The following is a 15,822-nucleotide window of genomic DNA, read 5'->3' as shown; positions in this document are numbered from 1 at the left end:
GTTATATAGCAAACAGTAACGGAATAATTAATATATGAAAAAACAAGCAAACTTTTGACGAAGTTGCAATTGAAACAATCCGAAAAATGTCAATATATCTTAGCTATGGTTTTGTTGCAACTAAAGTAAAGTCAGTTCTCAATCGATACAGCGGAAAAATACTTGTCGAGTTCAATCGCTTCGCAACTGCATTTTGAGAAAAACTCTAGATGTTTGAGGGGAACCGAAACCAAAAGAAGAAATCAAGAAGTCCAAAAATTACCCTATAGCTAAAGAAAAACGAGAAATGAAAGGAAAACACTACTGACTTACTTGCTCGAATCTTTGTCCATGATTACAGTAGCTACATATACGTTTTGGCGGGAAAGATCTAATCGCCACTTCATAGGCGCGACATGCTTGTTTCACTTACACAAAATAACCCAACCCAATTGGTCATTTCTTTCTTAATAGAACCTATACCATGGGTTGTACCTTAGTTTAACTTGGTTTAAGTTCTATTGTTTTACCTTGACGACCAGCATAGCAACTAACAATAGTTAATTAAACAGAAGAGAGGTCACATTGGTTTTGAAGTTAACAATTGTTAGAATTGGCTGAACTATAGTTAAACGCCCCAGTGTGGCCACAGCCATTGACTGTATATAACATGCATACTAAGCCATTCATAATGAACTAAAGTTTATTGGTCATTCCGAGATCGAGGGGGAAAATGTCACGTATTTCGTCCCCTAACAGCCCCACAATGCACTGCAATGCGAACTCGACCCAGTATTTTCAGCGACCTCGGAATGGCTAACAGTTGTTCTAACAAGCCCATATCGCTTCGAAAGCGATGATGTTTCGGCCCGTTATCTATTTATTGTGTGGCATTGCTGAATAAAGAATTTTGGTCTTGCTGTGGTAATGATTGGGTCTCCTGTATTTTGGAAATGGCAGACAAGAGCGATCTCGCGGTACACTTTCACGTTACAAAGTCTTACGCAAATTTCGATGGAAACATTTGTTATAAAATTCTCTTGGACGAAACACATTGTAATTAAGTTTTTTGAAGATTTTAGTGGTTCTTGTTTTGAAACATCGTAGTGTTTTGGGGAAAACAGGGCAACGTACATACATATAACGTCTCGCCGAAAGAATGAGAGATCCGACAATAGATATAAACAATGATTGAGTATCGCAGAGAGCAGAGTACTTGGTGCAAAATATTTTGGCACATGAGCATTACTGTACGCGCTATGTTGAATGTAGGATACTTTTTAAACCTTCATTCTGCTCTTTGTAATTGACATTTATGGTAAATGTATTTAGCTCTTATATCATAGCTTGAAGAAAATGCGAAAGTCCCAATTCGAACGAAAAGATAAAAGGCCGTGTCTTTGACCAGTGCGCCGTCACCAATCTACTCAAAATTTACATCTTTTGGTGCTTCAAAAACTTCCATCTTTTGGTGCTTCAAAAATATTACCGAATCCAAGAAATCAATATTATAAATCAGAGTATTAATAAATGAAAACTGATGATTTTAGACTTCTATCTTTAAAGTTGTAAAGTACGCACTGTTTGTTTATAGGACCTAGTTTGAATAATAGCTGATACCAAAAACATGTCCTCAGAAGCGCACGAAGCTACAACATATCCTGAAGCTTGCTTCACAAAATATATATGCATCAACTGTTAGTTACACAGATAAACTCACCAGTTTTCTCAACTTATGCTCACAGGCAGCTGAGACTGGCAAATTGCCCTAATTTGCCGCACAATCACAAAAGCTTTTGGATAACTTTTCAATAACTTACCTACTTTGCGACTTGGACCTAGATACTGACTTAGGAATAAAATACGCATTGTTGTAGGGTTAATCAATAATATATTTTTTTCCAAAAAATGGCGTCATGCGAAAGGGCATAATATAGTCTACACAACTACCTCAGAGAAGATTCACCGCAACTCTCCGAAATACTCCGCATGGTGAAATGTTTTACATTTTCCCATTGCTTATGATGGAAACTGCATATGATTGGATTAGGTCCAAAACTCTGACAGATAAACGACACGCATGAAGACTATTATGGGCCGGCAAACCGAATGTAGTGACTGTTTCGGCCTGAGGGCCGAAACAAAAAATGTTTCCAAAAAAGAAACAAACCGTGACCAAAAATGCTGAGTAAAATAAACCCATGGTTTCTCATCTGCATACTCATGGGTTAATACGAGTACGTTGTGCTCAGTATCACATGGTCTATTTTTTGCAGTCGAAATGAAGTTATTATTATCATTACATTACGATCCAGTTTCACAAATAGTGGATAAAATTAATACTAATAGATGCGAATGAAACTGTATTTTTATGATACTTTTGTGTTTTACCATAGAAAACTAATTAAAAACATTTTGCTACGTTCTAAATCGTTTTTCTTGTTCAAGAACAAGTAGCTTATGTCAGTTATGCGGTGTCTGATTCATCTGATTCATCTTGCTGATGATGATGATGATTTATGAATTTATATAGCCCCCTTTTCTATATGAATATAATCAAAGGCGCTTTACATTGAGAAGTGAATGACAGATTGCTTTTCGTGCAATTTACAAGCATGAGAGATTGTTAGTATGAAGTGTAGGCACCGAGGGTGGTCACTGCCAGGGTTTCTTTACGTCCTCAGTGGTTCTTTTACGTCTTGCTCTAGAAACTTTACTTTGCAATCAAAACATATCTCAGAAAACCAAAGATTTCATCTAACAAGCTGTTACATCATATCACCGACAATACTTTTGTGCAAGGTTGCGCTTTCCTAATTTTACTAAAGCATTACCTAGAGTACGATATGATGGTTTCTTACTGGATTCCTTCCAAAACAAAAGCATCTGGAAGGCCTTTTCTCTTATTTCTGGATAACGTATGTCGTCTCTTAAAATTTCTTCTATCTTACTGTTACACACTCCAAGTTTTCTACCAAGACGTTGCCAAATTTTGATGATTTCTCCAGCAAGTTCATCTAGCTCCTCTTCTAATGGTGTAAGTAAAAGGTTTCTTTCCATTTTCCGTCTCTTTTTACGTATGGCACCTGTAAAACGATGTACAGATAAGATATCTGTTAAAAAATGTCCAGTGTCCAATTTTTGTGAAGCGAAACAAGAGAATATGAAGTACTTAATATTCTCTCGAGTGAAATGATTTTTAAAACAATTTATGTTTTATATAGCACCTTAATAGTCAAAGGCGTTTACAATCATGAGAGATATTTAGTATAAGGTGTCGGTACTAAGGGTTGTGATTGCCCGGGTTTCTTTACGTCCTCAGTGGTTCTTTGAAGATGTATGTGGTATGTGCAGATGAAGTGTGGAGAGACAGGATAAAGTGGCTATCTGAGCTACTTGAAAGCCTAACCGTTTGTAGATGTAATCAAAAAGGCAGCACTTTCTATTTAGTTATTCTAAGTCCCTGGGTGGCATGGTCCGGCCGGCGGGGATTGGAACTTACAACCTCCCACACAGACTCGGGCCCCGTCCACACTATGCCGGATAAATTTGAATCCGCAACTTTCCCACCGAAACCGAAAAAAAAGTTTTGCGTCCACACATGAAAACGGAGAAAATATTTCGCGTCCACACTAGTCCAATCAGAGGCGGCAAAAACGCTTCACTGCACATCTGAGCACTATCGAAGCTGAAATTGAGTCCGCGGTGAATTTTTAGCCTTCCCGCCATGTTCCCATGACAATCATGACGTCATCGTATTTGAAAAGTTCCGGATACGAAATGTTCTCCGTCCACACTAATACGGCTAACCGGCGTTTTCAAATTGTTCCACTCTGGAGACCGTGTTCGAAAAGTTCCGTTTTCGGTGAAGAATTGTTCTGGATTCGCCCGGACTAGTGTGGACGGAAGGCCTAACCGGATAAATAAAGTTGCGGATTCAAATTTATCCGGCATAGTGAGGACGTGGTCTCAACCAACTGAGCCAACCGGCACCGGGTGTCGATATTTGAAGAAAAAAAGAAGTCAGTCAGTTGACCACATAGATGGGTCAGAAGGGTGGTTGGGTCGGTCAATCAGTTTCTAAAGACAATTAGTCAAGCTTAGATATCATATCTATCACGCTATCTAAGAATTACTTCTAACGACAGCTAGTCAAGCTTAGATATCATATCTATCACGCTATCTAAGAATTACTTCTAAAGACAGCTTGTCAAGCTTAGATATCATATTAAAAAAATACTTTGATAGGTTTTCAAACCTGTTGCTCCAATGCCGTGACTGTTCGTTTCCAATTGTTGAGTTTCAACCTGGACATGGGACTACAAAGATATACAATAACATCAAAAACATGCAAATACAAGGAGAAAAGGAAGGGTTGGTGGTAAATAGGGGGTTAATCTTGTACTCTAGTTGATACAAAAAGATGGCATAAAATTACTGTAACTCCTTTAAATTTCATATTGATATTTTCAAACTTGCATCCGTTCAATAAGTTATCGAACGGATTCAATTTGTAAATCCCAAACAATCAATACTTATAATTTACTTACTCTCTTGTTTGGTTTGGGAAACCAGTGTGAATATGTCTCCTCTCTTATCAAGGTGTCTGGGTTCGTGTCATCCTCATAACATTCTGCTCCACCAAGCTTCAACTCTTCCTCTCTGACAAAGTGCAGACATGAATCTCTTTTGCATCCCTTGGTCTTATGAGAACTGCATTTCATTTTCGACTTTGTACAGACTGGACAACGAATGCCATACTCCAATGCCATGTTTTCCACTCGAGGACACGTGTTTTCCATGGCGGCAAAGATTTTATCAAGCAATTTTCGCACGGACTGACAGAACTTAGTTACTGATGCGCCATCAATGTTTTTCTTGTTGTAGACGGTCACGCATATGGTTCGAACCCCTGAGGTAAGACATATGTCAAGCTTTCCTTCTTGTCCAACGTTGTACATCCTAATAAATGAAGCATTATAAGATGATACAAGCAAAGAATCAATCAGACAATGTAATTCTCTTTAAGTTGTTGTTGCATCATCATAACGTGGGACAATCACAGAGCGAAGTTCCAGGCTACGAGAAAATGTAGAAAAATTGTAGAAATAGCTTGGTGACAAGGACTGAAGAGAATTGCCTGACAAGTGATGCTCGAATTTCCGCAAAGCCAAGGAATGAACCCCCAATACACTCTGTCTTGTACCTATGCCACCACGCAAACGATAAGCAATGCAAGTGAATAAGTACGAAAGCAAACAAGCAAATTAACAAGCAAATAAAGAATGCAAACACCCATACACGTGACGAAAGCAAAGGAAAATATTTATCATGTATTTCTACAAAATAAATGAATTGTATTAAATATACCTGCAAAAGTTCGGGCGAAGCTTTGGTAGACATTCCTTCTTGCCTTGACTTACTTTTGGCCATTCCTTCTTGCCATGTTCAGCAAGAGCTACCAACAACCTTGGAAAGATGCCAATAGGCAAGTGAACACTTTTGAAACGAATGACCACTGTTGAAGATTTCTGTTCAGCTAGCAGCTTTTCGATGTTCTCAGTTCCCTTGCTGTTACACAACATGCAAGGAACAAGGTACACTTGTTCTTCATTCAGCTTCCACGGACAAATCAGTGAGAACTTCTCCATGATCAGAAGCAAAGAGTCAACTGTGTTTTGCCCATCACTTGCTATGTCACTCCACACATGCTCTACTAGAGCTCGTTGTAAAATACCCTCGTTTTCCAGTTTTCTCCAATAAGCAGCATACGCCTTCCATTCTTCAAATGGCATGACTGTGATGACCTTAACAAACATATCAACCAACCACTGCGTATCGATGAATACTGTTCTTGTTTCTTCAAAGTAAATGATTGTCTTTAAGTCATGCAGGTAGTTTAACAGTGTCGTAAACTCGATGGATTTTGTGTGTGTGTTGACGTTGCATTGGGTAGCGATCCTCATAGCTTCTTCCAAATCAACATACTTCTTCTGCTCTTTCTCTACAAGTCTTGAAAGCTCCTCCTCAAATCGCAGCCAGCTGACTGGAATATCTTCATTTACTTGGGGAAGCAATTTAGATAGTTCTTCAACATCCGTCTTCAATCTTTTGGCAGATTCATCTTGTACTTCTTTGTTTCCTGATAATTTGTTATCAACGGTGTAGACATTTGGTACAACGTGCTTGCCATAGGGGTTTTCAGGGCGAGTCAAAAACTCACACAATTCTCGAGCAACTTTCTTCGGGTCTTGATTACATACATCTGCATGAGTGCAAACTACAAATACTGGTGGCAATGCCACTTGGGTTCTGTAGTCAACAGAGTCAACTTCCTTTTTCAAGTTCGTATACGATGAAATACAAGAAAGCCAAAACTCTTGAGCGTCCAAATATGTCATTTTAAAAGGATTTTTGAGTTTCCTTTCTGAGTTGCCATGCTTTACCTTTGGCTGCGCATCCGAACGAAGGTCATTTTCTAAGCTATGAACCAATATATAGATTGACTTTGAAGATATAAATAACGGGAGAATGACTTCGTAAATTTGCTGTCCAGCAAAATCAAGTGTTTTTAAGGAGATTTCGTTTTCGTTTGTTCTCTGGCCGCCCGTCTTGTCCCTGATGCGTTTTTCAAGTAAATATCGTATTTCTTTTGGAATTTGTGCTAGTTCATTAAAGATTGATTCTTGTAACCCGCTTGTACTTTCTTTTACTGATTCTCCAATTTCAGGTTCTTCATGTTCTAAACCTTGTTGATTTGCATGATGGTCGGCAACCGCTTGATAATTGGTAGCAGTCTCAGCGACTAGTTTGCCTTCTCTTGTCTGATTATTTTCGAGGTTCTGAGCCATACATTCAACAATGCGATTATTTAACAAATCATTTTTACTATCATCTTCCTCAAGCCAAAAACTATCTTGCGGTATGCAAAAGGCCTTTTGAATTACAACTCCAGTAGTGCTATCTTCAGAAGCATCGAAGTCCTCTCCTTCAAAAATAAACAAGCAAATAAACAAACATATAAATGAATAAATGAATAAATGAATAAATGAATAAATGAATAAATGAATAAATGAATAAATGAATAAATGAATAAATGAATAAATGAATAAATGAATGAATGAATGAATGAATGAATGAATGAATGAATGAATGAATGAATGAATGAATGAATGAATGAATGAATGAATGAATGAATGATTAGATTCATGTTCCCTTTTGTAACTTGAAACGGTCCCTTTTGTAACTTTTGATCCCTTTTGTAACCCTGTTACGGTTACAAAAGGGAACAATGTTCCCTAATGTAACTTCGTGTTCCCTAATGTAACCTTGCCATGGGTGCAAAAGGGAACATTGTTCCCTAATGTAACTTTTTGGTTCCCTTTTGTAACCCCCAAAGGTTACAAAAGAGATCAAGCGTACCCTTTTGTAACCTTAGTTGTTCACATTGATGAGGTTCCTATAATAAACTCAAAAAAGCTACTTTTACCTGAAATCTCGCAAAAATAGCATGAATATACTTTTTTATATGCAAAAAAAAGGAGAGATTTAACTTTGCGCATGCACTTTGCTAACCAAGTCAAACATATAGCGAAATATAAAAGTATCAGTTCTCAAATTTTAATAAAATTGTTATTTTTGAAGGTATTATTATTAGCTACCATTATTAAAGCTATCAATGTGCATTATAAATAGCTAAAGAAATATCGAATATGGTCCCACATTAAATAAAGATGGTCTTAACTATAGCTGATGCAAATTCGTATCTAAAACTTCGTACGTATGAGAGGGTTTTTCTTACGCGAGGTAAGTTAATATTTCCCAACATCATGCGGATGAAATGCTCCAGATATTTGTAAGGGAGCCCCCCATGGCTGCCCAGAATATCTGGTAACACATGTGAGGGAAGGTTAGAGAGAAGTAAGCAAAACTGCTGCTTCATTTCGATTTTTAAATCATTAATTTATAGTAACTGTTGGTCTGCAGAAGATGGAAAGTAAGAGCACATCAAGAAAATCTCACCCTTGTCCGGTTTGTTCTAAATCTATTGTCCATCTACCAAGACATCTACGAAATGTACACAAATGGGACGTTGAAAAGTCGAGAACTGTTCTTTCTACGTTTGATCTTCGCGCTAAGTCAGCAAAAAAAGAAAAATCGCGTATCCATAGACGAAGAGTGTGTCCGTACCCTGGATGTAGTGCCGTTGTGAGAAAACTCCATAATCATCTTCAGGGAAAGCACAAGATGAACCGCAATGATGACAGTTATAAGCACTATCTGCAAACGGCCACTCTTGAGGAACTTGAGGTTAACACGAAGGAGATGGAGGAGAACATTGTTTCTACAGCTGGTTCAACTAGTTCCGAAAGCTCTGTCGTTGTGCTCACACCACAAGAAAGATCAGATATAGCGAAACGAATCATGAAAGGTCCTAATGTGGCCGATGAGTCGTCTGGGGAAAGTGAGAACTCAGATGTCATACCATCATCCATTGAAAAGAACGTACCAGCTCTGAGAAAGAGAAAGGTCAAAGACCAAACATCAATGCACGAAGAAGATACCTCTAGTGAAAGTGACAGCTATGTCGACGATTTCCAAGATCCCGAGTGGTTTGCTGATGAACAGAGCGAGGAAGAGGAAGAAGATGAGGAAGATGAGTCTGGGGAAGAGGAGGAGGAAAACGAGATGGAGTCTGGGCTGAGTGATTCCAGCCAAGTTGCAGCTACTAGCAACGCAACAACAGAGAAAATCTTAGAAGGATTCAAAACATGGCTTCAAGGGATTGACGGAGGACGTAGAGACCTTCAAACATCCCGAAAATACTGTTCACAAGTCTCGGCAATAATACGTGCTGTCGACCCAGTACAAGGGACTGTTGCTTCTCTGTTAGATATGAAAAACCTTCGTGACAAATGGCTAACTCCCCTGGAGAAGAAAAGAAAACCTGGTACATGCAAAAGCTATCTTGGTTTTTTGTCAAAGTTCCTACGATTCCTGATAGTAGAGAATCCAAGTGAAATAGTACAAAATCAAGAACATGCTCAGAAGGTCAAAGAGCAAGTTAATGAATGGATGAGTTCATACAATGGCCCTATTGCACAGCGTCGCTGGGAAAAGCAAATAGAGGATCTCGAGAAGCTAATAACACCTGCAGATATTCAGACATTCGAAAAATCAGATAATGCACGTAAAGCAGTATCAATCTTGGGAAAAAGCATTGGTTCTACTGGTGATGTCCCACCGACTCAATCAGAGTATTGCCTTGTTCGTGACTTCCTCTTAACAAGTCTTAGCATTAACAACGCATGCCGGGCTGGGCCATTGTCTGGTATGACCATGGGAGAGCTGAGTAAGGCCAAGAAAGAAAAGGGATCATATGTGGTGACAGTCTTCAATCACAAGACCTTAAAAGCGCATGGTCCAGCCACAGTGGTACTAAGTGAAACACTAAACAAATGGGTTCTTGTCTTTGTGGTGCACATGCGCAACCATATTCCTGGAGCTTCACGTCGAAAGGATGAGCACGTTTTCCTAAGTTGGTCTGGAAAAGCGATGTCTTCATCTATGGTCTCAGCACAAATTAACTCTTTGTGGCAGAAGTGTACAGGTAATCGTAAAGAAAGGGTAAATGCCGCTTCCTTCAGGAAAGCAGCTGTTTCTGTCGTTCATGAAAACCATTTTCATCTTAAAGGCAAACTTGCTGATCTAATGAGTCACAACCAGAAGACAGCCGAGAAGTTTTACCTCATCAGACAAAAGCAGAAAAATGCCGCCAAAACATCAGAGAGCTTACAAGATATCTGGAAAGGAAAATCAGCTAGAGATACACGTAATGGCAAGAGCTGCCAATCCATTACTGGTGAAGCGAACGAAGCAGAAAGTGATTGTAAGGAGAAGGGGGAAGAAATGGCACAAGAAAATGTAAGCGCACATGCAGATTTGAAAGAGGGAACACCTACCTCGCCTGTTGATCGACATGCTTGGACAAAAGCAGAAGAAGACGAGCTCGTTAGAGTCTTTAAGAAAAATATAGAGGAAAGAAGCATCTCTCTAGAAGAGACAAGAGACAGAATTAAAGACAATAACATTCTAAAGAAGATCAGAGATACCAAAGTGCGTGACAAAGTCCGTTCATTGTTTATCAAGTTCGTTGGTGATGACAACTGTGTTCAGCTTCCAAGTGAAGTGGAGACCGTAAACGACAGAGTAGAGCGTCTGATGAATGACATCGAATTGGCGCCGTCACTTTCTCTTTTCACAAGGAGCTCTCGCAAGGGAGGAGCCTTTTCAGATGCGCAGACCACTACTATAGTAAATCTGTTTCACGATCTCGTCACAACTACTGCTGCCATTGAAAAATCTTCAGTGATGAAGCGCATCGAGGAAGATCCAGAAGCCAAGAGTCACCTTTCTGGGTTCACTGCTCTTCAAATATGTGACAAGATCCGAACAGAGCGTCGACGATTAACAAAGTCTTCGCTTAACACAAAAAGGAATAAGAAGTAAGTGCCAAAAATAAGAAAGAGTCCGAAGAACAAAGAAATGATATGATCGTTCGCATTGGTAAAAGAGAATCTAAAGAGCATCCCGTAGTAGTCAATCGATAAAAATCGATAGAAATCAGCTGATTTGTATCGATTTTTATGGGAAATCGTTTAAAATCGATAAAAAAAATTAACAAACTCCTAGTTTGTGTCAAGCTATGGTTACGAAAGAGTAATTGCCGGTGGTGTAAATCCGTAGCCACACGACCCTCGTACGATCATCGATAGAAATTGTTCAAGACATAAATCGAAAAAAAATCGATATGTATATAATCAATCAATCGATAAAAATCGATACAAAAATTTAGTGTGAGTTCGATTTTTAACGATTGATAGATACAATCGATATCAATCAAATCAGCGGTATCGATTGTTATCGATTTATCGATTGGCAAAATCGATATCGATTTTTATCGATTGACTACTCCGGGAGAGCATACATATTGACACTGTTGACATTATAGACAACTTCTTGTGTTACATTGGTAAAAACCTTTTTAAAAGCTTAGTATGTACGTCCAAAGATGAAATATAGGTCTAAACTGCTTACATAAATAGTCATTCATAGCTAGTTTTATATTGACACTGTTCGGTTGACGTTTATAGAGAACTTGTTGTGTTACTTAAAGACTTGGCAAACGCCTTTTAAAAGCCTATTATACGTTCAAAGTTGAAACATCGGTATAGATCTGCTTTCGCATGTATAGCTTGGTATCAACAGCTAAGATATTATTCTTAGCCAGTTAAGAACATGTTCTCCTCTTGTAAACAGGTGATAGCATTAATTTGTGTTTATAAAAATGACTGTTTTCAGTTTTTATTCAAGTTTTAAGGCAAGTTTTCAAAAATAATGAGGAATTAACCTAAATAAAATGTATTGTGTTTTCCAAAAATGTTTTCTGTCCATAGTACCCTATATGTTCCCTTTTGTAACTTTTGTCATAAATTTGCGCTTTAGATGTGTCGAGAAGAAAAAAAATACAGCACTTTTGATATTAAAAATTTCTTCGTAAGTTTTTCAGGAATTGTGCATTATACAGTGATACTTGCTCACACAAGAGTTGGCAGTTAACCGTGTACTTCGTAGTAAACTACAGTGAATCGCACGAAAGCAAAAAATTTACGAATTTGCGCAAACCCTTGTTTTTTGCATCCTTACACAAAATATCCCATAACTTTAAGACACTTTAGCTATTTGCTTTGAAACTTGAGCAGATTTTATAGATACTATTGGTCTATATACTCCATAAAAATCAAAAGAAAATATTTACGATAAGGTATGTTTTGGATACTTTTTGTAAGTAAGGTAGTTTTTACGTGTCTTGTGAAATTTCTCAACCATACTCGACCTCATCAGTCATATAAGAACACCTCAAAATTTTGGTCGATTTTTTAACGAAAATTAAAACTTGAGTGGATTCTTGGCGGCAAGATAACATTATTAAGGCTTTGTCTTTATTGAATATTGATCTTGTTTTGGATTTCTGAGGTTTTTTCTTTGTTGAATCCACGAACATGTTCCCTTTTGTAACTTTTTTTGCTTATTTTCCTTCCTTCTCTGGCAATTAAAAACAGTTGATCAGCCCACCATATAAGGGTATGAGAGGGGCCAACACACTACTAAACCACCTTGGTTCCATCTGCTCTGATTGCTATGGTTAGCACGAAGGTGAAGTTGAAAAAATGTTACACTAGGGAACAACGATGAATCTAAGAATGAATGAATGAATGAATGAATGAATGAATGAATAAATGAATGAATGAATGAATGAATGAATGAATAAATGAATAAATGAATAAATGAATAAATGAATAAATGAATAAATGAATGAATGAATGAATGAATGAATAAATGAATGAATGAATGAATGAATAAATGAATAGATGAATAGATGAATAGATGAATAGATGAATAGATGAATAGATGAATAGATGAATAGATGAATAAATAAATCGTTCCCTCACACAACAAATCACACTTTTTATCCATGCCTTATTTCTAAGATATCCCCTCTTTGAAAAAAATCAATGGTAATCTGTCATTACCTTTTAAAGATTTCAACAGGCTTGTCTTTCCTGCACGGGGTGGTCCTACTACTGTTACCAGCACACGCCTATTTTTTGTTTTACCCCTTGTAAGGGCTTCTTTGTAAGCTTTCAAGGCCTCAGAACTACTGGCAAGAATCTCAGGAGGTGTTGTTGTAGCTGCTTTTGCTCCTGCTCCTGCTCCTGCTCCTGCTCCTGCTCCTGCTCCTGCTCCTGCTCCTGCTCCTGCTCCTGCTCCTGCTCCTGCTCCTGCTCCTGCTCCTGCTCCTGCTCCTGCTCCTGCTCCTACTCCTGCTCCTGCTTCATCATGAAATGAATTAACATCAGAGTGTAATCAAAATCAATCACTGTCCTTAATATACAATTAGAGCACTGAAGTGATGATTTCACAAAGATATTTTTAATAACTTTAAGATTTTGGTAATAGAATTCTGGAAATGCCTTTGGTGATGACATTAGTAATCCAGCAAAAGCTCTTTAAAATAAGTAAGAACCAAATTGTTTTGAAGTCAGTAACAGTCATGTGATTATGTCTTGCAAATAGCCTCCTATTAGTGACTTAATTAACTCTGAATCAATAGAATAAAGGCATAACCCGTGAAATAAAAATTATTAGTCAACGTGTAATAATCAAATAGACACAAAAGAAAACAATGGAATTAGGGTCTACTAAAGTGTATTAGTCTAATATCTATTGCACAGGTTTAAAGTGCCTATCACCCTTCTGACAATATTCTCAGTATTGATTCTACATGGGGTAAGATGTTGAATAACCCGAAAAAATTACGTAGTTTGAGTGCGGCTTCTTGAAGTTATGAAGGTTTTTTCATGTCATATGCTAATGCTGTGACGTATGAGAAGGCATTTATGGTTATTTGTTGTTCCTCGTAATTCGAAACACCGGCTTCTATGGGAAAACTAACTTGCAATCATTTCTATAAGAGTAATGGGGAACACAATGACGTATTTCAAATTTAATTTATCTGTACCAGTAGTGTTTTGTATATTAAATGATTACTCCGCATACGTCACAGCATTAGCATATGGCGTGGAAAAGCCTTTATAACTTCAAGATGCCGCACTCAAACTATGTAATTTTTTCGGGTTATTCAACATCTTACCCCATGTAGAGTCAATACTGAGAATATCGTCAGAAGGGTGATAGGCACTTTAATGACTTAACTCTAGTCAAATAGACACAAAAGAAAACAATGGGATTAGGGTCTACTAATGTGTATTAGTCTAATATCTATTGCACGGGTTTAATTACTTAACTCTAGTCAAATAGACACAAAAGAAAACAATGGAATTAGGGTCTACTAATGTGTATTAGTCTAATATACATTTCACGGGTTTAATGACTTCACTTTAATTAGTTGGAGAAGTATTATTATAAGTAATGGCATGCCATATGCTTACTTTGTAATAAAAATCAGCATGTGAGATGAGTGTTATGTGTTGTAAATATAGAATGTAGTAGTAGTGCATGTGGAGGGAACCTCACAGAAGAGCCCCCTATGGGGAGTGAATTGGTTGTAAAATAAGTTTTTTTAATAAGCTTATTATGAGTTTTAATATTATGATTACAGAGAAACATCAATCAATATATATAGTTCTCTTTGGTTAACCTTTCAAAGAGTCATGGAGTCGATTACCATGCAGTACTCTAGAAAATCCTGAATATGAAATTTCTTTGTTACCTGTGCACTACTAGCTCTGGAATGCCAAGACTTATAAAGTCACAATAATTGATGGGTTGCAAGCATTCCCAAGAGAGTCAAAAGACAAAAACATGGCGGCCATCTTGGTGCCGTTAAAATGGATGCTAATGAGAAGTCTTTTGTTAAAAAGCAACAACATGGCCGCAAAGAGGTGACATGCAATCGAAAAAGGGGTTGAACACATGCACGAGGACTACACTCAGTGGGTCCCACAAGTGCTATAGGGTCTTAAACAGTGTCTAGTAGGGAGTCATTGTGTCAAGTATAAGATTTCTAATTGGTCAATGTGACCCATTCATGTAAAAAGTTGAAAAAACCATTGAAGGGTCTATTTTGTATTGTGAGAGGGACTATATATAGGGCTGTTTGTACCAAAGCTGGACCATCAAAAGTTATGCATCATGTTTAATTGATCTAACTCAATGTCTTTGGGGTCTGTAATGCATGATGGTAAATCTGCTTCTCTGATGCTATTAGTTCTTCATTAACCCTTTGAACTTGACTTTCAAATGATTTACTATTAGAATTGTACTTGTCAAAAGTAAAAATCTCCACATGTGGAGCTATTAATATATTCACACTTTTCTTATAATGAACAATGAAATTATAATAGCTAAGGCCTATTTTAGCTTACCTAAACTGTAACCTTCAGCTTTTACTGGGAATGGAATAAGTACCTCTTCTTTTGTTTTTTCTTCCTCTGATTGATCGCCATCGGATAAAGGCGTAGTAAGAAGTTCATCAATAGCTTTTTCCCAAGCTACTTGGGAACTAAGAGCATAAAAACGTACGATCCTCAGTAAAGCGTTTTTGATTTTTTCCCACATGCGTTTAAACTCCTCATCGGTTATACCCCCCACTTGATGGGCAAGCACATCTCTATAATGCTTCAGTCTTACCAGATCTGCAGACAATCGTTGCGGATAAGAGCAGAGAGTTGTAAGACTTATAAAAAGTAACGAAAAATCCCAAGAATCTGAACTAATATGAGAGTCAGGTGGAAACATTCCCATATAGTTCACTGTTCGACGATGATTCCTCTCCTTCATCGTTTCCAAAATATGACGATTCTTTTCTAGAGCATTTGCTAGATTTTCTGGAGGAATAAAGGAATCAAACAATTCTCTTAGAACTCTGGTTCCTCCAGATATTAACAGCCTTGAAAGTCTACTGTAGTTACTCCATGCAATTGAATTTCCAAAGACATCCTCTGAGCTAACAGAATTGCTCATCGTGATCTTTTTTCTAAGTAGGAAACACAATTTCTTTATCTTTTACGACGCCATATTGGTCACACTACTCAATCAATACTAGAATTCATTGCGCACTCATTTCCTAGAAAACGTGAGACATTTTTGAGAATAGTTTATAAAGCTTTATTCTCATTATTCTTTAAGTCTACAAGTCTAGAAATAATCAGACTCACAAACAGTTTGATCGAAAAATTTTCTTCTCCCACAAAAAAAAACAAGAAAAAAAAACAAAAAAAGAGAAATGACGTTCCACTAGGGTTATTTTAAGACTACGTC

General features: G+C 37.5%; 1 protein-coding gene across 2 annotated transcripts; it reads right to left on the bottom strand.

Annotated features, from left to right (window-relative positions):
- Positions 1-1,847: 1,847 nt before the first annotated feature.
- Positions 1,848-15,584, bottom strand: LOC148912947 (uncharacterized). 2 transcript variants are annotated; one of them, XM_089026732.1, is made up of 6 exons: positions 14,928-15,584; positions 12,573-12,872; positions 5,350-6,967; positions 4,530-4,941; positions 4,238-4,298; positions 1,848-3,065 (listed from the first exon to the last, which is right to left on the bottom strand). In XM_089026732.1, exons 1-6 carry the CDS (start codon positions 15,523-15,525, stop codon positions 2,758-2,760), a joined length of 3,297 nt encoding a protein of 1,098 aa, XP_088882858.1. In that variant the 5' UTR covers positions 15,526-15,584; the 3' UTR covers positions 1,848-2,757. The 2 variants fall into 2 exon arrangements, with proteins under 2 accessions (XP_088882858.1, XP_088882859.1); XM_089026733.1 differs by lacking the exons at positions 1,848-3,065; positions 4,238-4,298; positions 4,530-4,941 and adding an exon at positions 4,957-5,185.
- Between the last annotated feature and the right edge of the window lie 238 nt (positions 15,585-15,822).

This window comes from Actinia tenebrosa, unplaced genomic scaffold (genome assembly GCF_029948245.1).
Source record: "Actinia tenebrosa isolate PJP-AT-01 unplaced genomic scaffold, QUT_ActTen_1.0 PGA_scaffold10__47_contigs__length_13832649, whole genome shotgun sequence".
Lineage (NCBI taxonomy): Eukaryota > Metazoa > Cnidaria > Anthozoa > Actiniaria > Actiniidae > Actinia > Actinia tenebrosa.
Note: the sequence above shows the minus strand (reverse complement) of the source record. Positions and strands in the feature narration are given on the sequence as shown.